The sequence below is a fragment of the Lithobates pipiens genome, unplaced genomic scaffold (assembly GCF_037356315.1).
Source record: "Lithobates pipiens isolate NorthernLeopardFrog02 unplaced genomic scaffold, aLitPip1_a1.2 Scaffold_8, whole genome shotgun sequence".
In the NCBI taxonomy this organism is placed as follows: Eukaryota; Metazoa; Chordata; class Amphibia; order Anura; family Ranidae; genus Lithobates; species Lithobates pipiens.
The window spans coordinates 588941369-588965931 of NW_027507903.1; the positions used below are offsets into that span (position 1 = coordinate 588941369).

General features: G+C 43.6%; 1 protein-coding gene across 2 annotated transcripts in view; it reads right to left on the reverse strand.

The window, feature by feature from the left end:
- CC2D1A (coiled-coil and C2 domain containing 1A) overlaps positions 1-24563 on the reverse strand; it is a 99654-nt gene that overhangs the window by 58893 nt on the left and 16198 nt on the right. For both annotated transcript variants that reach the window (XM_077470449.1, XM_077470448.1), the window contains exons 5-7: positions 23700-23831; positions 2479-2827; positions 1615-1733 (exon numbers count right to left, since the gene is read on the reverse strand). In XM_077470449.1, coding sequence (XP_077326575.1) covers positions 1615-1733; positions 2479-2827; positions 23700-23831 — 600 coding nt within the window. The remainder of the gene's footprint in view (positions 1-1614; positions 1734-2478; positions 2828-23699; positions 23832-24563) is intronic.

The window sequence follows — 24563 nt, forward strand, 5'->3', positions numbered from 1 at the left end:
GGTTTGCAATTCAATTCTAGGCTCTTTTTTTTATCCTTGTCACTGGGACAGGAAGACATTGGAGCAAATCTACTAAAATCTACTCAATTAAGAGCAATCTACTAAAACGGGAGCACCCAGAACCTGGCGCAGCTGTGCATGGTAGCCAATCAGCTTCTAACTTCAGCTTGTTCAATTAAAGTGGTTATAAACCCTTCTGTGTGACATTTACCTATAGGTAAACTTCGATCAGTGGTCTCTAAACTGTGATCCGGGGGCCAGATGCGGGCCATTGCATGCTTTTAACCGGCCCTTGGGGCACCATTTAATCTACTGATACCAACAATGGGGCTTAATTCCCGCCAACTAATGCCTATAAAGGGGTAAAATTCCTCCCAATGACACCAATGATGGGGCACAATTCCTCTCGACGACACCAACAATGGAGCCTAATAACACCAATGATGATGGGGTACCGTTCCTCCCACTGACAACAATAATGGGGCACAATTACTTCCACTGCATCAAATGATGGGGCATTATTTTTCCCCACTGATGCTGGGACATTTTCAACTCCCAATGGCCACAGTCCGCCCCCTCCCCCCCCCTTTCCTAAAGTCTGAAGGACAGTAAAATGGCCCTTTTCTTATGTTTTGAGAATCTTGGCCTAGAATAAGGATTACCTATAGGTAGTGGAAATATCACCTAAACGTGCACCGTTTAGGAGATATTTCCCTTGTAGTGCGCCGATTATGTCATCGGCGCATGCGCTGTGAAGAAAACCAAACTCCGTGCCGTTTCTTCACTCGCAAGTGCCGTGACTGACAGCTCCCGCGCACATGCGCGTAGGTGTGACATCACGTGGCTTCGGCCATTTACAGAGCCCTGGAAGGAAGAGGGGTGAAGATGGATGTGCCCTGCACAGGGGACAGCTCGGGCTTCGTTTGTAGGTAAATGTCTCATAATGGCTAGTATGCGATGCATACTAGCCCATTATGCTTTTAATTTGCAGGGTTTGCAGGGAGCAAAAGAGGAAGTAAAACCCATCAGGGTTTACTTCCTCTTTAGGATTTGACAATAAAACCTGCTTCAATTTTAGTAAAGAACCCCCACATACAACAGTAAAAATCCTAGAATGATCCAAACAAAAGTGTAGAGCCCCATCACTTTTCATCCCGGTGATAGGGACAAGTGACTGTAAATTATGCTAATGTGGACTTGCCAATAAAAAGTCTCAGCCTGGGTTCACACTGTAGCACACTGCAGATCGCACAGGGGCGCCGTGCATCCCTGTTCCCTGTTTCAAGGATGAATCAGGGCGATTCTATGCCTGAATTCGGCCCTGAAACAAAGCCAAAGACGCACAGCGTTTTTGTGCAATGCGCTCCGCAGCCGCCCCGGAGATTTGGGAGCCAGTCACATTGTCCTGCTATGCGAATTAGATGCGGGGAAACGCACATCTAATTCGCATTGGTGTGAATGGGGGCTCAAAGCCTTTCCCACATTGTCAAAACATAAATTAGCTGGAAATAAAGCATCCCAGTTGACATATGAGGCCAGATGGGTTGAGTTCCTGGTCCCGCCTTGTTATTGGGCCGTATGTTCAGCCTGTCTTATTGATTGTTTTAGAATCACCTTTGCAATACGATAATACTTGCTGGCCAGTTCTGCATCTCCTTCCTGTTTGCTCTTCAGTGCTGCCAGTTTATACTGTCTCTGACGCTCCAGCACCCGTGCTTTGTTTCCATCAATTACTAGAATAAAAAAACATCATCAGTTGAGACAGAGGACATGGACACCATGCTTAACAGCATCTGACATAAATGTGCACGTTTTACCCACACTAACTAATTTAATTCAAACACTACACTTTTAATATTGGCATTGTTACCCTGAAAAAATCAGCATGGTCTTTAAAAAGAGAAGTATGGCTTTTAAAATAAAAAAACAAAAGATTATATTACCGATCTGATGCTTCACCTGTCCCCTGCCACCGCTACACTGAGCAATCAAACACAGCCGATCACTTCTCCTCCTTCGAGCAAAGAGCCATGATGGTCAGTTAGCGACTGTCTGCTATCCCCTCCAGCGCTCACTGGAGAGCTGGGCTGTGGAGGGGGTGGGAACGACTGGCTCAGACTCTATGCAGATCACTGACTGAGAGGCTCAGCCCAGTGCCGTTCCAGGATTATGGGTGGATCACGACCATATGGTAGGGATCTTTTCAGAGCCTGGACCGGCTCTGTGACATTAGCCTGCTGTCAGCTGAAAACGGGTCATAGGAGTGCAGAACGAACTGTACTCCTGGGATTCACAGAAGTACAGCCAAAAAAGCTACTTTTTTAATATTAGAAGTCTTCATTTCCCAATAACACCTGATCAAAATTAGACTGCCTGGAAAATAATAGATTACATTGGATTGCCTGTTCTGTAGCAACACAGACAGCTCAGTTTGAGACACTTTGATAAATAAGTTGTACGATTCAGTGCTCTGCCTACCTGGGCTTGGACTGGCTGGTGTTGAGGAGGTTGCCATCATGCTGTTTGGAGTGAGTGGTGTAATGGGAGTTATTGGTGCGGATGATTTTGCTGGCAAAGACAAGGTCACAGGCTGTGGGAGACTCTGAGGTTTGGAAGGTACTGGGGGAGGAGCTCTGGCTGATATAGGAGGTTGAGGGGGTATACCATTTGTAGGTGGAGTGGGTTTTATGGGAAGATCTGGTACAACAGCAGCAGTAGGTGAAATTGCAGGAGAACTGGTGGTCTTTCCCACAGCCACAGGGGGAGGGATGTCATCAGGTGACACGGATCCGCCCCTTTTAGCGGTACGCAGCAAATCCTCTAAGGTCTGGAAGATAAAAAGTAGAGATAAATCACCAAGTCAATATGGGTTCCAGTCCTGCATCCAACACAGTCTATGGGTTGCTTAGTGAACCTGTTGGGGCTTAAAAGGCATCTTAGACCACAATAATAATTAAAGCTGAAGTTTAAAGAGGAACTTCAGTTTGCTCACATCATTTGTATTAAAAACATCTTTGCCATTCAGAAGCTTCCCTCCCAGCACTTTGCATATTATTTTATATATACTGCGATTCTGTACTTGCCAAATATGCTGCAGAAATCTCCCTCCACAGAGTCTGGCTGCAACCATTTTAACTGTGGGCCGCTGAAGCCCACTTCCTGGATTTACACAGACACACAGAGGCACGCCTCCAGCTCTGCAGCTCTCATTGGCCCTTGTATGGCCCATCCCCCCTCCCTCCCTGGCAAACTCGAGAGAGAGAGAGAAAAGAGAGCTGCGCATGATGTCATAAGCCTAGTAATTTAACGGATTCACAAGAACACATATGTAGATTGCCACCAGCCCTTGATAATGCATGAAATAACCTCAAAAAGTGGGATTTTATGGGCAATAAAATATTTTATATTATATATATATATATATATATATATATATATATATATATATATATATATATATATATATATATATATATATATATATATACACACACACACACACACACACACACACATACACACACACACACACTTCACATATAGAAAAATGTAATTTATTGTAGAAAAATTGTATTAAAAAAAAAAAAAATCTCATGGTGATAATACAGAACATCATATCAACATTGCACTTGTATGAATAAAATTTGAAAACATTGCACATTGGCCATTTGAACCACGAAGTGGCAATCCCAATCTACTTGCTATTCCCTTAAATCGTCGTTTCTAACAAGGAATGCTGCAGAGAGGGATATCCAACACGTTTCCAAATTATTGTTATATTCCCTGAAGAAGATTTAGAACAATAAATTTAGAAACGTGTTGGATATCCCTCTCTGTAGCATTCCTTGCTAGAAACTACGATTTAAAGGGAACAGCAAGTAGATTGGCTATTTGAACCATGAAGTGGCAATCCCAATGTGCAATGTTTGCAAATTGTATTCATACAAAGTACAATGTCGATAATACTACTCTTATGATGTTTTGTATTATCACCATAAGATTTTTTTCTACAATAAATTTAAATTTTTCTATATGTGAAGAGAGAGAGAGAGAGATCGAGAAATCGAGAGAGAGAGATCGAGAGAGAGAGAGAGAGATCGAGAGAGAGAGAGAGAGATCGAGAGAGAGAGATCGAGAGAGAGAGAGAGAGAGATCGAGAGAGAGAGAGAGAGAGAGATCGAGAGAGAGAGAGAGAGAGAGATCGAGAGAGAGAGAGAGAGAGAGATCGAGAGAGAGAGAGAGAGATCGAGAGAGAGAGAGAGAGAGAGATCGAGAGAGAGAGAGAGAGAGAGAGATCGAGAGAGAGAGAGAGAGAGAGAGATCGAGAGAGAGATCGAGAGAGAGATCGAGAGAGAGATCGAGAGAGAGATCGAGAGAGAGATCGAGAGAGAGATCGAGAGAGAGATCGAGAGAGAGATCGAGAGAGAGAGAGAGATCGAGAGAGAGAGAGAGATCGAGAGAGAGAGAGAGAGAGCGAGAGAGAGAGAGAGAGAGATCGAGAGAGAGAGAGAGAGATCGAGAGAGAGAGAGAGAGATCGAGAGAGAGAGAGAGAGAGATCGAGAGAGAGAGAGAGAGATCGAGAGAGAGAGAGATCGAGAGAGAGAGAGATCGAGAGAGATCGAGAGAGAGAGAGATCGAGAGAGAGAGAGAGAGAGATCGAGAGAGAGAGAGAGAGAGATCGAGAGAGAGAGAGAGAGAGATCGAGAGAGAGAGAGAGAGAGATCGAGAGAGAGAGAGAGAGAGAGAGAGATCGAGAGAGAGAGAGATCGAGAGAGAGAGAGATTTAGAGGGAGAGAGATTTAGAGAGAGAGATTAAAGGGAGAGAGATTTAGAGGGAGAGATTTAGAGAGCGAGCAAGAGAGAGAGATTTAGAGAGCGAGCAAGAGAGAGAGATTTAGAGAGCGAGCGAGAGAGAGAGATTTAGAGAGCGAGCGAGAGAGAGAGATTTAGAGAGCGAGCGAGAGAGAGAGATTTAGAGAGCGAGCGAGAGAGAGAGATTTAGAGAGCGAGCGAGAGAGAGAGATTTAGAGAGCGAGAGATTTAGAGAGCGAGAGATTTAGAGAGCGAGAGATTTAGAGAGCGAGAGATTTAGAGAGCGAGAGATTTAGAGAGCGAGAGATTTAGAGAGCGAGAGAGAGAGAGCGAGAGAGAGCGAGAGAGAGAGAGAGAGAGAGAGATTTAGAGAGATCGAGAGAGAGTTTTTTTTCTATTGTGAGGTTATTTCATGTTGTCCTAAGCCTAGGCTAATGACCAGACAAGAAATAGGAAGAGGGCTGTATAAGGCATTTACTGGCAGAAAAAAAAAATGTTTTACTATCCAAAGTTAAAACAACAACAAGGGCAAAAGATTTAACAGCTAGAAAGATGAAAAAACGATTGAAGGTCTGCTTTTAGCTGCTTATATTTTGCCGTCCCTGGTCCTTACTTTCCTCCCATCAACTTGCTAACGAAATTGTCAAATAAAACCTTTCCACTTTTATTAATTACATACTTTATTTTTAACCTGGCAATGTCATCATTGGGTCTCCGTGCTTCTACATGTATTGCAGCCAGATTATGACCAGCGGGAGGGGCGAGCAGTGTGCTGTACAAAGCTTCCCAAAAACAAAGCACCCTCCCCTTGGTACACCTCAAGAGTCCTCAGTGCCGATACAATCAGTGCGCTGCCTCTTTGGAGGAATGATGCAAATATTAAATAATGCCATGATTGGCAGGAGTAGGTATATCTAGGCAGGCTGTATTTGCATTCAGAGCACCCTATGTAGATCCCACGTGTGGCACTGAGCCCTTACATTCGAAAGATCCAAAATCGAATGAATGAAAGGGACGGGTCAAGGACAGTCAGGCCTTTCTTATCACTTTCATTGTGAGCTCTCTTTGGGTTGGCACTAAGCCCCTCCCCCTTCTGCCATTTAACAGACCAATTCCAAAGCCTCACTGTTCAGTACAGGCTCTGGCATTAGACTCTGAACTGAACTCTGAAGTTTACTGACTGACATAGCACCCTCCCCTCCTAATGATTACATTATACTGCTTGTTGGCGTACTGAAGTTAATGAAAGTAGGCTGGGGGGTTGTTACTGAAGGGACCGCCCCCTGGGCGGAACTAGAAAGTTCTGTTTTTCACATGTATAACATGTTCTGCCTAGTCCTCTCCTTTTTTGTTTATAGGGCAAAAAAAAAACGCAAAGGCAATCAAATACCACCACAAAGAAAGCTCTATTTGTGGGAAAAAAACGGACGTCAATTTCGTTTGGGTGCAGCGTCGCACGCGCAATTGACAGTTAAAGCAACGCAGTGCCGAATTGAAAAAAAAATGGCCTGGTCATTCAGCAGCCAAATCTTCCAGGGCTCAAGTGGTTAATCTACAGCAAACCACATTGTTTGATCATAGGTACATGCTTAAAATTCCAATGCTGCAATACATCTTGCACAACTGCTTGCCTAAGCTATATAAATGTACCTTAACCTCCGACATAAATCAATATTTTAAGACTTGAAAGCAATTGTAGCTGTTTATAGAGTCAACATATGTAAAGTGGTTAATGTGTTTCCTGTTAATCATTCTCTCTGTTTATTCACAGGTACTTGTATTTGTGGAATAACAAGCTTGTGGCTCCCTCTGCTTTGCCAATGAGCTAACAGAAGCATGGAATTTGGAGAGAAAGGGTGTGTCATAATGGCAAGAATTTCCTTCCTGAATATCAATATGTTGTACAATTGAACAATGACAATCACTGTTTCATGCTAGGCATCACTGCATTTAAGGAGATCTATGGTCACAGCTTTCATTTTATAACATCATCATCGTAACAATAGTTATATCTGACCAGGGCTGTCTTTAAGGCAGGACAAAAGGGGCAGCTGCCCTGGGCCCTGTCGTTGTTGTGGGGCCCAAAGCAGCTGCCTCATACTTGCCAACTATCCCAGTTTAAATTCCCTTGTCCTTTGAACTTTTAGTCCTGTGCTGTGTCCCGATATCACAGTGTGAAGTGCTGGTACTAATTCTGCACAGCTCTGCCCTATTGTTGTGTACAGATGACTCACCTGCAGACCCTGTGTTTACATGTAAATAACCGGCATTCATATGTAAATAGTGGCAGCATTCATGAGTAAATGGCTGTGGCCGACGGCATTGATATGAAAATAAAAGTGGCATTTATATGTATATCATGCCCCCCCTGCAGTGAGGAGATGATGTACTATATCCTCTAGCAACCAATCAGTGCGCAGTATTCCTGTACAGTAATCTCTACCGTACCAACCAATTAACAAGCAGAAATCATTTGCTGTAACCTCTAGCAACCAATCAGTGAGCCGTAATGTGTGCTGTAACCTCTATCAACCAGCCAGTAAGCTTATTAGTATTAGTAAGCATATTCTGTAACAGCTGGCAACCAATTGCAATTGCTGCCTTATGGCATGGGGGGGGGGGCATTTTTTTCCCAGGGTCCAATCAATATTAAAGATGGCCCTATATCTGACAATTCAATATAAGCTTGCTTAGAAAATCTCCTTTCATGTTGTCAGTTCTGCCTGTCTGTCATCTCTTTCCACAACTTCCTGGATTCCCTGCATGCTTTGCAGCTTCTCCACAATATCTAAGGACTACATATCCCATGGTACCTTGCCGTGATTCCTGTACTGACTCCGCCTCCCGAAACTCCTCCTCTCAGCCCCTCTGTAGTTCAGAAGGCAGGCTCTGTGAAATGTGTGACACAGCAGTGCCTACTTATAGGGTATAGTGACTACAGGTCACAGAAATCAAGGAAGTAAATGTGTGAGGGATCTTCACAAAGTAAGTTTACAAACTTCAAGATCTTCTTTCTGATTAATAGGAGGAGGCTATAATTAAAATACAAGGTGGAAATAAAAAATATGATTTTACATTTTGACTACGTGAAGGCTTTGACAGAATTCTTAATTATGTAAGTTTCTAACATCAAGCCGTATGGGGATTTTTTTTTTTCTTTTAAACCTTTTAACCTCTCATGTGCTTTCTATCTTCAGATAGCCCTGTGCGCTTCTCCTGAGGAAGCAAGTTTTTATCTCACGAAACGCGTAGAGAGTTTAAGGACAGACCATCTTGATTGATGGACAGCATCAGCTCAGTTGTCATGTGTTGATGTCAGGTCTTTTTCAAACTTGAGGAGTTTTGAATGCCATTTGACGTTTTTACATTGTTGGTATACATGTAGAACGATATGTGTTTTATAATATATGTATGCAAATTTATGCAATAAATTTTCTTATTTTACCTTGGTGTTGTGACTCGATAAAAGTCCCATAGGCTATAGATAGTTGTGAGATATGCTTTACAGCAGGGGTGCCCAACCAGTGACCCGGGGGCCACATGTGGCCCGCGGAGCCCTCTGATGTGGCCCGTGACCTCCTGCTCTGTGATGGAATAGAATATTGTTATTAATAGTAAGTTTATTACTAATATCACAGTGTATATATGGGCAGATCTGTTCTGCAGTGGTTACTGGGCTGCTTTCAAACTGATCCGCAGGTGCAGAGCAGTGCACCTGGGGGTTACCTCCACTGAGCCATAAGCCCCTTTCACGCGGTCAGTCCGACCCATTCACCTCTAAGGAGTAGAAGACTTAAATGGATTTGTGTCCGTTTACAAATGCGATCCGCAAAAAAAAAAAAAAAAAAGTAGAATGGGCTCTATAGAATAGAGTGGGCTGCCATGCACCTGCTCCGCTCATTGTGGCCCGCGACCGGTTACCAAGTCGCTTAGGTGGCCCTCGCTCTTCAAAAGGTTAGGCACCTCTGCTTTATAGTCAGCATCCATCCGAGAATTGGATAGAAATTAAATATAGTACCCTCTGTGATGATGTGTATATTATATTATCCGGACATGTTTTTTTTCCATTTATTTTTCCTTTTATTTGAAAATCCTTGTAAAGTATAACAGAAATGCCATTAAGGACAAAAAAAAAAAAAGTTAAATTTGAAAATATTGGCACACACCACTATCAGAGATCTGGGAATTCTTCATTAGGTGACCATGATGGAGATAAGTGCAACAATGGAACCCCCGGCATAGGGGTGCAACGTATCCGGACAGGTTTTATGTAGAGTATAATAAGTGATCAAATCTACAAGGAAATGGGTTTTCAAGCTGAACAAGACTTGGTTGCCATCCAGCTGAGCACTCGGGATTCAGATTGAGGCTTGACTTTATATTTTTGTTATATGAGACGATGGCGCAGCATGTCGCATGTGCCCCAGGACAATGGCAAGTTGTGACGAAACGCATAGGGTGGACGACACGCTGACATCATTGCTTCCCACAAGTCCTGGAAGTGTGGGCGTTTGGTTTTTATGCCATCTGGCGAGATTTATAGCATGCTTTTATTCACTATAATGGGAGGGCATCTTCATTAATCTTAAATAAAGTTTATTGGATTTTACACTGTGGAGCAATTTTTGTTTTTGAGCCCGACATTACGGACACTCCAGCTAGATGAATCCTTCTATGGCCCATTGAGAGTCTGCAGGAACACAGCTTAAAGGCTCTGGCGGGGTAATCATTTGTAAAAAAAAAAAAAAAAAAAAAAAAAAAGAAGAGGTCCAGTACTGCTGGTAAGCAGGCATTTGTTTCATCTAAGGTGGCGGTATCTCTGGTGGTCAGCTGCACATGGGATTATATGTTCACTGAGTGTTATTCTGATTGTGATTCACGTGTGGTAAAGTGTCACACGTGAGCTCAACCTTCAACTTTCCTGTATCACCTATTTGGAATCTTCTACGATAGCCCTCTGGGCTATTTATGCATATTTATGTTCAAGGTTTTAAAAAACAATTTTTTTTAGAATTCTTAATTATTATTGCTAGCGCCACTCTGATATTTAAGCGAGAGGATTTCAAATCCCCTGACCGCTGGACCGGCTGCATTGGCACGGACAGTTCAGCATCCTCAGGAGGTACTGGGAGAACCAGTGGAATGGGGAGCGTGTACAGTGTTAATGTACCTTTTAATTTTTTTTGAACACTTTAACCACTTCAGCCCCGGAAGACGTTACCCCCTTCCTGACCAGAGCACTTTTTGCGATTCGGCACTGCGTCGCTTTAACTGACAATTGCGCGGTCATGCAACGTGGCTCCCAAACAAAATTGATGCCCTTTTCTTCCCCCACAAATAGAGCTTTCTTTTGGTGGTATTTGATCACCCCTGCGGTTTTTATTTTTTGCACTATAAAACAAAAAAATTGCAACCATTTTGAAAAAAAAAAAAAAAAAAAAAAAAAAAAAAAAACACATAATTTTTTACTTTTTGCTATAATAAATATCCCCCAAAAATATATAAAAAGGCATTTTTTTTCCTCAGTTTAGGCCGATACGTATTCTTCTACATATTTTTGGTAAAAAAATTGCAATAAGCGATTATTGATTGGTTTACGCAAAAGTTATAGCGTTTACAAAATAGGAGATCGTTTTATGGCATTTTTATGAATTTTTTTTTTTTTTAAATGGCGGCGATCAGCAATTTTTATCATGACTGCGACATAATGGTGGACACATTGGACATTTTTGTAATTAATACAGCAATAAGTGCTATACAAATGCACCGATTCCTGTGTAAATGACACTGGCAGGGAAGGGGTTAACCACTAGGTGGCAATGTAGGGGTTAAGTGTGTCCTAGGGGCGTGTTGCTAACTGTGGGGGACCTGGCTGTGTTTTATAGATCACAGATCTCTGCTCCAATCACAGGGATCAGAGATCAGAGTCACTGTTGCTAGGCAGAACAGGGAAATGCTTGTTTACTGTAGCATCTCCCCGTTCTTCCTCTCCGTGAGGCGATCGCGGGTATCCCTGCGGTGATCAAGTCCCGGGACCCACGACCAGACTCACGGAGCTTCCCATGGGTGCGCACGCACGCCCCTCGCCGCCTCTTAGAGGGCAACGTACAGGTATGTGATTCTGCCTGTACATGCCCTTCTGCCGACTTATATTGGCATGAGGTGGTCGGGAAGCGGTTGAAGCAGAATTTCACCCTCCCAATCAACATTAACTATTTGTATTTTCTTATGTTGCTAGCATTAGTAAATAGCAAAAAAAAAGTATGTTATATTTTCTTCTTTTATACTTTTTTTGCCTTCATGCCTGAGCTAGTGCCAGATGGACTCCAGGAAGTAAACACTACATGAATCAACTGCCCTCACTCAAGATGACCATGGCTAGAAATGCTATGGGGCTTTTTTTTTAAAGTGATTTCTCAACAAAATAAAGCAAAGACACATGGATGGGTAAGTTTGTTTGAATATTAAAACAGAAATAAATATGCCATGCTCAGATACAGTTTTAGTTCTGCCTTAGGTTGGCCATACACCAGCAGAATTTTGCTTGAAATGTTCATTTTTAGATCTTTATTATATTTATCTAACGGTGGTCAATTCAATTATAGTATCAAAAAAAAAAAAAAAAAGGGGGGGGGGGGGTGGAGGTAATGGTAGGACATCACTTTCTCAAATGAAAAATTATGGCAGAGATTTCAGTCTGGGTTCACACAGCAGCGGCGTGGGAAACCGCATGCATTTCAGGAAGGAATCGCACCGCATTCCTGTTCAAACTTATGCGATTCTTTGCATTGCGATTTGCACCAATAAATTTTGCATGGACGCAAATCACACCGCAGAGGATTGGTTTCAGGTATCAGGAGCAATTTACGTAGTACAAGTACTCCTGAAATACTCGGTATCGGTGCAGCCCTAGTAGCAATCACAACCTGGACCTGACCTCAGATGTGTTGTGCGTGTTCAAAATATACCACTATATGGCCAAGCACCCCTCCAATTTATTGAGTTCATGTGTTTTCAGTAAAAGATACTAATAAGTGCCACAGAATGCAAAGACATTTTAGACCAGAAATTCTTAACTGGGATTCCTTGAGAGGAATGTTGTTAGGTCAATCAGCCACAGCTCAAGGAACCTATCATATGGTGGCTCAACAATCCCACTGAGCAGAACCAGTGGTATGACACCAATTTCTTTTACCTAACCACCAATGTAAGAGGCATTCATCCCACTGACCACCAGTGAATCAATTTTTGCAGAGGTTCCAAGACTTGAAAATTATATTGGGGTTTCTCTAGGGTAGAAACGTTAAGAAAGGATGTTTTAGGTCCTGTACACACTTGCCCACACACTCAACAGATAACAATAACGTACCATGAACAGTAGATATACAGATTTTAGGAAGGGTTCCGTGGAGTTGGAATGTACAGGTGCATCTCAAAAAAATTAGAATATCATCACAAAGTTAATCTATTTCAGTAATTAAATTCAAAAAGTGAAACTCATATTATATAGATTCATTACACACAGAATGATACATTTCAAGCATTTCTTTCTTTTTAGGCCTCATGCACACAAGACGCAGGTGAAAACTCTGCTCAAAAAAAGCTGAAATGCGCGTTTTGCCGCATTTGCATGTCGCGTTTTATAAAGATAACATCATGTAGACCCTCCCCAAGCTCTCAAAGCATGTTTTTTTTTTTTTTTTTTAACAATTTCTGCTATTTTGATCAGAGTGAGCAGCAGCAGCATAGAGAGCAGTTGTACACTTGCATTTGCCTCTCTTTCTGTGGTATATATTTTGAAATGGATCCCATATTGAATATATGTCAGGAAATGCTCCTGATGTTGCTCTTGATGAGACAGCAACCACGTCGCAAATTTCGTGAGAGGTCCAGAGTCAGAGCTCGTCGATATAGGACCCATCCGTTGATGGGACAGCGAATGTCTGTTGGATATTCCACAAACATGTATGTGCAGCTGCGTACCTCCCCCGACAAGTTTTTTAATTTTAGCCGGATGTCCATTGTCACATTTGATCTGCTCTTAGAAAAAGTACGACCTGGTCTGACATTCATGGACACCAATATGAGAAACAGTGCGTCACCAGAGGAACGTCTGTTGGTAACGATCAGGTATGTGTATATATTTATAAAATATATTTATCTATACATGTACAGATTAATTTTTTTCTCTGTCCTTTATTTAAAAAAAAAAAAATGGTCTATTTATAGCAAATGATCCAATTTTTTTAAATATCTAAAATTTTCTTGTGGCAATTTTTAAAATGTTTTCATTATTTCTGGCTTTAATAAAAAAAAAAAAAAATAAATAAAAAAAAAAGAGAAAAAAAAATGTTTTCATTATTTCTAATATAAAACAATATTAAAATAGTTTTTTGTTTTTTTTAATCTTAATATTTTTTTTATTCATTTTTTCTAGTTTCAAACTGTTTTATTTAAAAGCAAATCTATGTTAATTAGATTTTTTATAATTGTTTTAAATTTATTTGGCCAATTTTTTAATATATTTTTATCGTGAAACATGTATTGATTAATATATTTTAATTCTTTGCTGCTGTATATGGTAGTATATTTTTTAACGCCTTATTAAAATATCCAGAATCCTAACCCTAACTATTCATCCTAACCCTAACCACTAACCCTACCCCTAACCAATAACCCTAACACTAACCCTAACCCCCAACACTAACCCTAACCCCTAACACTAACCCTAAACAACCCTAACCCTAATCCAACCCTTAATCCCTTAATCCTAAACAATAACCCTAACCCTAACGGATAACCACTTACCAAAACACCCAACCCTAATGACCAAATTACATTGCCGCAGATGGTCACAGTTGACTTTGAGGCCATGTATCTCTGATGCAGAAAAGTGCATGACATTTTGCGACCCGACTTTGGGGCCCCCTATCTCGGGGTCACTTGGTGATAGGAACCTCAAATTTGGATATCTTGTAGTGCTAGTTCCGCAGTGTCTGCATACCGGGGTTCCTGGCAATAAGTGGCCCCAAGATATGGGCCCCCAAAGTCGGGTCACAAAATGTCATTCTCAGATCATATTTCTGAGTTTTCAGGTCCAAAAAAATTGGGCTCCTTTAAAAACGCTTATAGGGGGCGTGGCCTGGACATGGCGGTGTGAGGACGTGATCTTGCAGAGCTCCCGGGCTTGATCCCCTCCTCGACTATATTTCATTATCCTCACCTACCTACATTGCTATACTGTCATACTGCTATACGGGCATGTCGCCTTCCAAGCGGCACAGAACACGAGCCAATACCCAAGGGACGGCTAAAAACCCGCTGGAAATCCGCCGCTTCTTTGAGCAGATTCCGCCTGCTCCTTCGGGTTACGAGACCGCAACTCCACGTGGTTCGGGCGGCAGAATTGCGAGGGTCTCCCCGCCGCGGGAAGATCCGGTAAGCCTGGCCAGTCCTACATCCAACACGAGCGCTCCCGCGAGCGCCGCTAGCGAGACCAGTGAAACAGCCGCATCGCCTGGAGAGATGTCTCCCAGGGACTCCGCCGTGATTGTGGACAGTGATATCCGAGCGCTTTTACAAGCACTCCCAACACGAACGGACATAGAGGCATTGATCCTACGTGTGGAGGAGACTCACCGGCGGGATATTCAAGTGATGCGGGAAGAAGTAGGTGGCCTATCCGAACGGATGAGTGCAGGCGAATCGTCCGTTACAGCACTCGAGAACCGGGTGCTGTCATTAGAACGTTCGAGAGACCAACACCAGGAAGAGGTGACTGCCCTACATCTTCAATTGGAAGAAGCAGAGGATCGGAGCCGCCGCTCTAACATCAGGCTGCGTGGCATCCCAGAGTCGCATGGAACTGACAACCTCGGAGAAGTGGTAAGGTCTATTTTACGTGAAGTAGTAGCAGACCCTGATATGGACTTTGAATTAGACAGGGTACATAGGACATGGGGTCCAAAGTCAGTGGAGCCTACGAGACCGCGAGATGTGATCTGCTGCTTTCATCGTTATGTGCAGAGGGAAATGACCCTCCGATGTGCCTGGGAACATGGCGCATTGGAGTTCAATGGTGTACAGATCCAGCTTCTCCCAGATCTCTCCAGGGCTACACTGCGTCGAAGAGCCTTGCTCAGACCATTGTTGGATATAGCGAAGCGGGGGGGTTTTTCCTATCGCTGGGGATATCCATTGTCGGTGACTTTTCGGAAGGAGTCGTCTGCGTTTAAACTGCAGACTCCTGCGGATCTGCCAGCGCTGTTTGATTATTTTGGAGAAGTACCGTGCTCGGTACCGGACTGGTTGCTACACCTTCCACGACCCACAGGTAGATCGGGAGCCCGTCAACATCAGGGTCCTCTGCCCCATCACCGTCCGTAGTTAGGCGAGTGACGGAGAGTGACATCTAGAGATCCCCAACGCGAGTAGACGGATGGGTGCCCACCCCCCCCTTGTCCCCCTGTTGATGGATTAATCACTAACCTCTAACCCCTTCATCCTAACTGATGGTTTTCTTAGTAGCCCCCGGGTTGCTTCTCCCTCCCCCCCCTGTCCTGTTGGCCCTGGACTGTTCAGGTTCCCACCGTGTACTGGCACTTGGTTGCCGTTTCTCCCGTGCCATTTTTGCCCAGTGAGTGTGGCCCTGTTGATCGCTCCCGGTTATAGGGATGCGGCCGGAGCCTCTTGGGGAGCCTCTTGGGTATGGGATAATGTGAGATAATGGATGGGGGGAGGGGGGTGGCTAATTTGGTGGGCAGTATAGATTATAGTTTATATCATATTCTGAAAATATCTGAAATATCTGGAATTCTTCGATAAATATTTCTCGGAAAAAACAAGGTCAATGAATATCCCTTATTAGGTCTGCCACTTGTCATCTGTGGGGGGTGACCCATTGGGAGGAGCCATTGGACGACTGTTGAATGTTGCCCTGGGGGTTGCTCCCTTGGGTCCCTTTGGGTGACCCTTGCCAGAGATATTGCAAGATACCTTGGGATATTAAACGGGAAATGTTTATGGGTTAACAATAGAATTTGAGATTGATATGTGCTGGGTAGGGGGGGTGGAGGAGGATGGGGGCCTTTTTTTTTTTTTTTTTTTTTTTTTTTTACCCCTCCCCTCCCCCCCCCCCCTCCTCTAGCAATACTTATTGCAGGGAAGTCCTCCATCAAGGAAAGAAAATGATACCTTGGTTGATTTTATGGAGAAGTGAGGGGGTTATCTTTTTTAGGTGACTTGGGAGGGTGGATGACAGGGTGGTTGGGGGGATCCCGTTCTGGTCTGGTGGGGATTGCTCCGATGGGTTCATTCTGGTGTCTACCCTAGATTAGGAGGACACGGAATGGTCCACCGGAGCTGCGGGTGGCTCTTTGTTTTGATGTGGTTATGGTTTTCCTTTGCATTTATGTGTAGCTTTTCTTATTTTATTCTTGTTTGAGCTTTTTTTTTTTTTTTTTCTTTTAGGTGTATATACTGATAGTGGTAGGTTATTACAGTATGTCGAGTGAGGGGAACCGAGCTCCGGGACCTCGCTCTCTGCCCTGTCTGTCCACACCCCCGAATAGGCCGGCGCTTCTGGCCCAGTTAGGGTAGGTAAGTGCCAAAGCACGTTTTTGTGCTTTATTCTTAGTTTAAGTGGAGGCTCGTCTCCGTCGCGCCTTGAGCGTGGACGGTAAGGTCCTCCTACCCCCCCCCCTTTTTTTTTTTTTTTTTTTTTTTTCCCCTTCTTTTTTCTATGTTTCTTTATATTGCTCCTTTGACATGGTAGGGACGGATGGCGGATCTTATTAAGTTCCTTTCGCTAAATGCCAAGGGACTGAATTCCCCGGAGAAGCGACGGATCTTGCAACGAGAATTGAAGACTAACTCCGTAGATATTGCGTTTATTCAAGAGACCCATTTTAAAACCTCTAGTCTGCCGATCTTGAAGTCCCGTGGCTTTCCTCATGTATATCACTCGACTAACTCCCATTCTAAAACTAAAGGGGTCTCTATTTTGATATCTAATAAAAGGACATGGGCTTATCGGGACCTAATGGCGGATCCGGAGGGGCGTTTTCTCTTTCTCAAGGGCCAGGTTGGGCAGTCTCTTTTCACTCTTGCTACGGTATATGCTCCTAATGACCATCAGGATGTTTTCATACAGTGTACCATGCGTAGTCTAGCTGACTTCCAAGAGGGCCAACTGATTCTGGGAGGGGACTTTAATATCCCTCTTTCTCCAGTTTTGGACTCCTCTACCTCCTCTTCTTCAATCCCAGTCTCAGCTAGGAAACGGGTGACTAAATGCCTACAGTCGGCCCAGCTAATGGACGTTTGGCGACTTCAACATTCTGGAGAGAGAGATTATTCGTTTTACTCCTCCCCCCATAAATCCTACTCACGGATAGACTTCTTTTTGATTCCCCATGATCATCTACATTTAGTGAGCTCTTCTGCTATTGGCCATATTACCTGGTCGGACCATGCACCTGTTGTGATCACCTATGTGCTTTCGGGAAATCCCTCATCCAGGTCATTATTCTGGCGACTGAATGAGAGTCTCCTTCAGATACCAGATGTCCTCGTAGATGTGACTAGAGCAATGGAACTCTATTTTCAGGAGAATGAACTGGAGGGTTCTGATCCGGGTATGATCTGGGAAGCTCATAAAGTTGTTCTGCGTGGGGTGTTGATTAAACACGGGACACGTATTAAACGTGCGCGAAACGAACAGTTGCATGGCCTGTTTCAGGAGCTGGCCCGAGTCGAAGCACGACATAAACATGCCCCCTCACGACCTTTAGAGATTGAACTTGGGTCGCTTCGCTCCCAGATTAATGATCTTCTTCATTATAGAGCGAAGGCTGCACTCCAGTTCTGTCGCAAATTAACATACGAATCTGGAGATAAGTGCGGGAAACTTCTGGCCAAGTCGGTTAAGGACTTGAAGTCGGCTGCTTTTATATCACAGATTTCAGATGCTACCGGCAAGTTGGTCTTGACGCCGAAGCAGATATCTGAGACCTTTGGGAGGTTTTACTCTGAGCTTTATAATCTCCCAAATACGGGGACGGGGAAGGAGGAGATAGACAGGTATGTGGTTGGAGCTGGCTTGCCCTCTTTGTCGCCGGAGGATCGGGAACTACTAGAAGAACCAATTACCCTGCAGGAGGTACAGGGGGTGGTAGGCTCTCTGAAACTGGGTAAAGCGCCGGGCCCGGATGGATACACCGCGCAATATTATAAAGTCTTTCTCCCCATCCTCGGCCCACGATTGGTTGACTTGTTTAATGCTCTGAGTTCCGAAAGAGACTTTGCTTTTGATACCCTTAGGGCACATATTTCCTTGATTCCCAAGGAAGATAAGGATCCAGGCCTGTGCGGAAGCTACAGGCCTATTTCCTTGCTTAACCTGGACTTAAAATTATTCTCTAAAATTCTTGCTATGCGTTTAGCTCACTATCTGCAATCTCTCATTCATGCAGACCAAGTAGGCTTCATTCCCTCTAGAGAGGCGAGGGACAATACCATCAAGGTCCTGGCCCTGATACATAAGGCTCAGGTGTCGAACACTCCGTGTGTCTTTGTGAACACAGACGCGGAGAAAGCCTTTGATAGGGTCCACTGGCCTTTTATGTTTTCGGTTCTCCGTCATGTAGGATTAGGTGAACGGATGCTAACTTGGATTAGTAAAATATATTCAAGACCCTCTGCGCAAATTAAGGTAAATGGGGTGCTCTCTTCTTCTATTAATATTGGTAATGGGACCAGACAAGGTTGCCCGCTATCGCCCCTTTTATTTGCATTATCCCTGGAACCTTTTCTGGCGTCGGTCCGGCGTAACCCAGATATCACAGGTTTGCGCATGGGTGGGAATGAATGTAAGATCTCTGCTTACGCAGATGATATGATGTTTTCTTTGACAAACCCAAGAACTTCTTTGCCGAATCTTCTTCGGGAATTCCAGACATATGGGCAGATGTCGCATTTGAAAATTAATTTTTCAAAATCGGAGTCCATGGGGGTGGCTGTCCCCCCAGGGCTACTTCGGGATGTGCAATTGAATTTCCGTTTTAGATGGACGACCACCGCACTTAAATATCTGGGCACTTATGTCCCACCGGACGTCGCGAATACGTTTAAGTTGAACTTCCCTCCTTTGTTTATTAGAACACGTATTTTGCTTCAAAAGTGGCACTCTGGGCTCCACTCCTGGTTTGGGAGATGTAATTTGGTAAAAATGAATATACTTCCTAAATTTAATTACCTTTTTCAGGCCCTTCCCATTAAGATCCCTTCTTCATTTTTTAAACAGGTACAATCCGTGATTATGCAATTTGTTTGGGCGCACAAGAAACCCAGACTTCGGTGGCCACAGCTGACGCTCTCTAAACAACAGGGAGGGTTGGCGTTACCTGATATACAGCGTTATTATGTGGCCTCCCATCTTGGAAGGATTTTGGATTGGAATCGCAACAGTGCTACCAAATTATGGGTGCAAGTGGAGCAATCTCAATCTCGCATTCCGCTGAGAAGTGCCATGTGGTGCTTCCAGGCGCTGCCAGTGGAACTGAGATCGCATCCTACCATAGGGGTCTCTCTAAGAGTGGGATATAGGATCGCCTCTCAGAACAAAATCACGTCATTGTCTTCCCCCTTGTACCCGATCCTAGGTAACCCGCATTTTGAACCAGGGATCTACCCAGGAGATTATAAATCACTAAGTGAGCTACATGTAGACCATGCGTCCAGATTTGTAATCGATGGGAAATGGCCATCTATTGCCGATTTGACTGACCAGACAGGTCTGTTCTGTCTTTCTTTCTGGAAAGCGGTACGCTTAAATCATTTTCTGCGCTCTATTCCCGATCCTCAGGTTTTTGCGGGCCCCATGACGGAGTTTGAGACCTTATGTAGGGAAGAGGGCCCGCTGGCTCACGTCCTTTCTCGGACTTACAATCTTCTGAACGGACACCTGGATCACCCTCACCTGTCCTGTTTGTTTAAATGGGAAAGGGATCTTGGTTGTTCGTTCTCTCCCTCGCAGAGTCAGCGCATTATTAACTTAGCTCTTACGACTTCGTCGTGTACAAAGATACAGGAGTCGAATTTTAAACTTTTAACTAGGTGGTATATGACACCGGTTAAATTGCACAGGTGTTTCCCATCTGTTTCGGACAGATGCTGGCGATGCGAAGTTGAGGAGGGTACACTGCTTCATGTTTTCTGGTCCTGTCCGGGTTTGACGAACTTCTGGACAGAGGTCCGTCGCATAATACAAGTACTTATTGATTATCCTATCCCGGACGGACCAGCCTTTTTCCTCCTCCACCACTCACAGATTCCAATAAAATGCTATAAAAAGTCGCTTTTGCGGCATTTGGTAAACGCGGCGAAATCATGTATTCCTCTTTATTGGAAGCAGCGTACCCCTCCGTCGGTTTCACATTGGGTTAGAAGAATTGAAGAGATCAGGAAGATGGAGGATTTGATTCTAACCTCTTTGAACAAACAAGAAACTTTTAAACAGACATGGGACGCTTGGTGTGTCTTTCGATTCTCGTTGGAGGGTCGTCGACTGTTGGCGTCCTAGCAAGATATCTCCGTCATGGAGTACTCCCATATCTCTTCCATGTCTCTTCTTATTTTTTTTTTTTTTTTTTTTCTCCCTCTTTCTTTTTCTTTCCCTTCTATCTTTTTTCTTTATTACTGGTAAAAAGTGAAAATTGGGCACGCTGGGCCCTCCCTCTACGGGTTATAGGTGATGTAGGCGGGCAGAGGGCTGAGATGACCATGGTCGGTTGGTCTCACTTTGTTTATGGAGCTGTAAGAAGGAATATTTATATTTAGGATACTTATGTTACGTCTCTCCTTCTGCCTTATGCCTTGATGTACTTTGTTTATTATGTATTGTGGGCCCTGTGTGCCCTTTTGGTTGGAGTTGAATAAAGTTATATTTGTAAAAACGCTTATAAACGCAAACACGACTAAACGCGGGTGCTGCGTTTAGCATCTGAAACGTGAAAATTTTTGCGTCTGAACCCATTTTTTTGCTTCTGGAAAAACGAGGTTAAACGCAACTGCATAAAAGCGGCAAAAAACTAGACTGTGTGCATGGACACATAGGATAACATTGAATGAGTTCAGGGGCAGTTGAGAAAAAAGTGTCCAACTGCATCTGAACACGCGTTTAACAGCGTCTCGTGTGCATGAGGCCTAAATGTTGACGATTATGGCCGACAGCTAGTGAAAACCCCAAAGTCAGTATCTCATAAAATTAGAATATTGTGAAAAAGTTGAATATTGTAGACTCATGGTGTCCCACTCCAATCAGCTAATTAACTCAAACACTTGTAAAGGTTCCCTGAGCCTTTAAATAGTCTCTCAGTCGGGTTCAGCAGGTTACACAATCATGGGGGAAGACTGCTGACTTGACAGTTGCCCAGAAGACAGTCATTGACACCCACCGCAAGGAGGGCAGGGCACAAAAGGTCATTCCTAAAGAAGATGGCTGTTCACAGAGGGCTGTATCCAAGCATATCAATGGAAAGTTGAGTGGAAGGCATCTGTGCGGTAGAAAAAGATGCACAAGCAACAGGGATAACCGCAGCCTTCAGAATATTGTGAAGCAAAGGCCATTCGAGAATTTGGGGGAGATTTACAAGGAGTGGACTATGGCTGGTGTCAGTGCTTCAAGAGCCACCACACAAAGATTTATCCAGGACATGGGCTACAACTGTTGCATTACTTATGTCAAGCCACTCCTTAACCAGAGACGTTTAACATCAGAAGCATCTAACCTGGGCTAAGGAAAAAAAGGACTAGACTGTTGCTCAGTGGTCCATAGTCCTCTTTTCGGATTAAAGTAAATATTGCATTTCATTTGGAAATCAAGGTCCCAGTATCTGGTGGAAGAGTGGAGAGGCACAGAATCCAAGTTGCATGAGGTCCAGTGTAAGGTTTCCACAGTCATCTGCTGGTGTTGGTCTGCTGTGTTTTATCAAGTCCAAAGTCAGAGCAGCCCTCTACCAGGAAATTCTAGAGCACTTCATACATCCCTCTGCTGACCAGCTTCATGGAGATGCTGATTTCATTTTCCAGCAGGACTTGGTACCTGCCCACAGTGCCAGATGTACCAATACCTGGTTTAACCACTTAAGGACCAAGCCTCTTTTTTAGACTTGGTGTTTACATGTTTAAAACTGTTTTTTTTTGCTAGAAAATTACTTAGAACCCCCAAACATTTTATATTGTTTTTTTTCTAACACCCTAGAGAATAAAATGGCGGTCATTGAAATACTTTTTTTCACACCGTATTTGCGCAGCGGTCTTACAAGCGCACTTTTTTTGGAAAAAATGCACTTTTTTGAATAATAAAATAAGACAACAGTAAAATTAGCCCAATTTTTTTTTTATATTGTGAAAGATAATGGTACGCCGAGTAAATTGATACCCAACATGTCACGCTTCAAAATTGCGCCCGCTCGTGGAATGGCGTCAAATTTTTAGCCTCAAAAATCTCCATAACCGACATTTAAAAAATTCTACAGGTTGCATTTTTTGCGTTACAGAGGAGGTCTAGGCCTAGAATTATTGCTCTCGCTCTACCGATCGCGGCGATACCTCACATGTGTGGTTTGACCACCGTTTTCATATGCGGGCGCTACTCACGTATGCGCTCGCTTCTGTGCGCAAGCTCATCGTGACGGGGTGTTTTTAAAATTTTTATTTTTCTTATTTTTTTTAATTGATTTTATTTATTTTTACACTGTTTAAAAAAAAAAAAAAATGGATCACTTTTATTCCTATTACAAGGAATGTAAACATCCCTTGTAATAGAAAAAAGCATGACAGGTCCTCTTAAATATGAGATCTGGGGGTCAAAAAGTCCTCAGATCTCATATTTAGGCTAAAATGCAAAAAAAATAAAAAAAAATAAAAAAAAATAAAAAATAAAGAAAATCTGACATTTAAAAAAAATATACCTTTAAGAGGTATGGGCGGAAGTGACGTTTTGACGTCGCTTCCGCCCTCCTATGGTATAGAGACGAGTGGGGGCCATCTTAGCCTCACTTGTCTCTATGCCCAGCTAACGAAAAGGACCCGATCACCTCCGCCGCTACCGATGGCTCCGGTAAGCGGCGGAAGGTGCGGGAGGGCGGCGGGAGGGGGGGTGGCACTTCTCCCGCCGCCGATAGCGGTGATCTTGCGGCGAATCCGCCGGAGACCACCGTTATCGTACAGCCGACCGCCGCCTGAAGAGATGGATATCTCGGTTGTGGCAGCAGCTGCTGCCGTTACCAAGATATCCCTCTTCAAAAATAGGACGTACATCGTCGTGCGGCGGTCGGCAAGTGGTTAATAATCATGGCATCACTGTGCTTGATTGGCCAGCAAACTCGCCCAACCTAAACCCCATAGAGAATCTGTGGGGTATTGTCAAGAGGAAAATGAGACACCAGACCCAACAATACAGGTAAGCTGAAGGCTGCTATGAAAGCAACCTGGGCTTCCATAATACCTCATCAGTGCCACAGGCTGATCTCCTCCATGCCACACCGCCATTTATGCAGTAAAAAAAAAAAGAAAGAAAGAAATGCTTGAAATATATCACTCACTGTGAAATGAATCTATAGAATATAGGAGTTTCACATTTTGAATTAAATTACTAAAATAAATTAACTTTTTGATGAAATTCAAATTTTTGGAGATACACTGGTTTCCCTGGAGTAAAAAGGTTGAAAGAGACTTGTTTTAGCGTATTTTTTTTCATATTTTCAGAAAAAAAAAAACAGCAACAACATATGGCCTTACTAAAGGTACCAGTTGTATTAACAGAGTGAGAAAAAAAAAAAAGACAATACAGACAACAATAATTTGGTCAGAGCAATAACAGTACCTTAACCCCTCTCTCATATCGTCTCGCTTTGGTCCCTTCCCCTGACTGCTTGGCATTGACCAGAGCTTCTTTGTACATGGCCAGACGCTCCGTCAAAGTACCCTCGATACCGCCTGCCGAGGAAGGAGTGCTCTGGGGGAAAAAAAAAAAAAAAAGAGATTTTAAAATGAGAATTAAGACACCTCAAACCCTGTACATTCTTGGTGTACAGCCTATGGCTCTTTGGAACGTATTGCGCGACCTTCGGACCCCAAGTACTTACTGAAGCTAGTGAAAGAGACATATTCTTTAGACAGGGCTCTAGTAGGTACATTTTGTATTCTTTTACTTTCAAACTATCATTGGCCTAAATGGCCAACAGGATGGCTCATGAGCTGGAAGTTAAAATTTAGCTGAAAAGGTTGAGAGTTACATAAAAATTTAAACAACCTACTTTCCTGAAATCTAGTGACCATTCTGACCTGAGTATTCACTGAGGGCGGCCTTTCCTTAAAGCGGAACTTCACTCTCTCAGTCAACATTCACCATTTTTAATCCTCATGCGTTAACTTTAGTTAATAGACAGTACCGTATTTATCAATGTATAACACGCACTTTTTCCCCCCTTAAAATCAGGGGAAAATCGTGGGTGCGTGTTATACGCCGATCTCCCGCTGATTGTGAGCGCCGCTGATATCTATACATAGCCAAGTGTACTTGGCTATTCTCGGCTATTTCCACTTAGTCAAGCCCAGTCCCGCCCTATGATGGACATAACACAGGGATTGGGTGTGAATGAGCGGAGCTATCCAAGCCTAGCACACTCGGCTATGTATGTATGTATATGGGCGGCGCTTGGCTCCGCTCACAGACATGCCCAGTCCC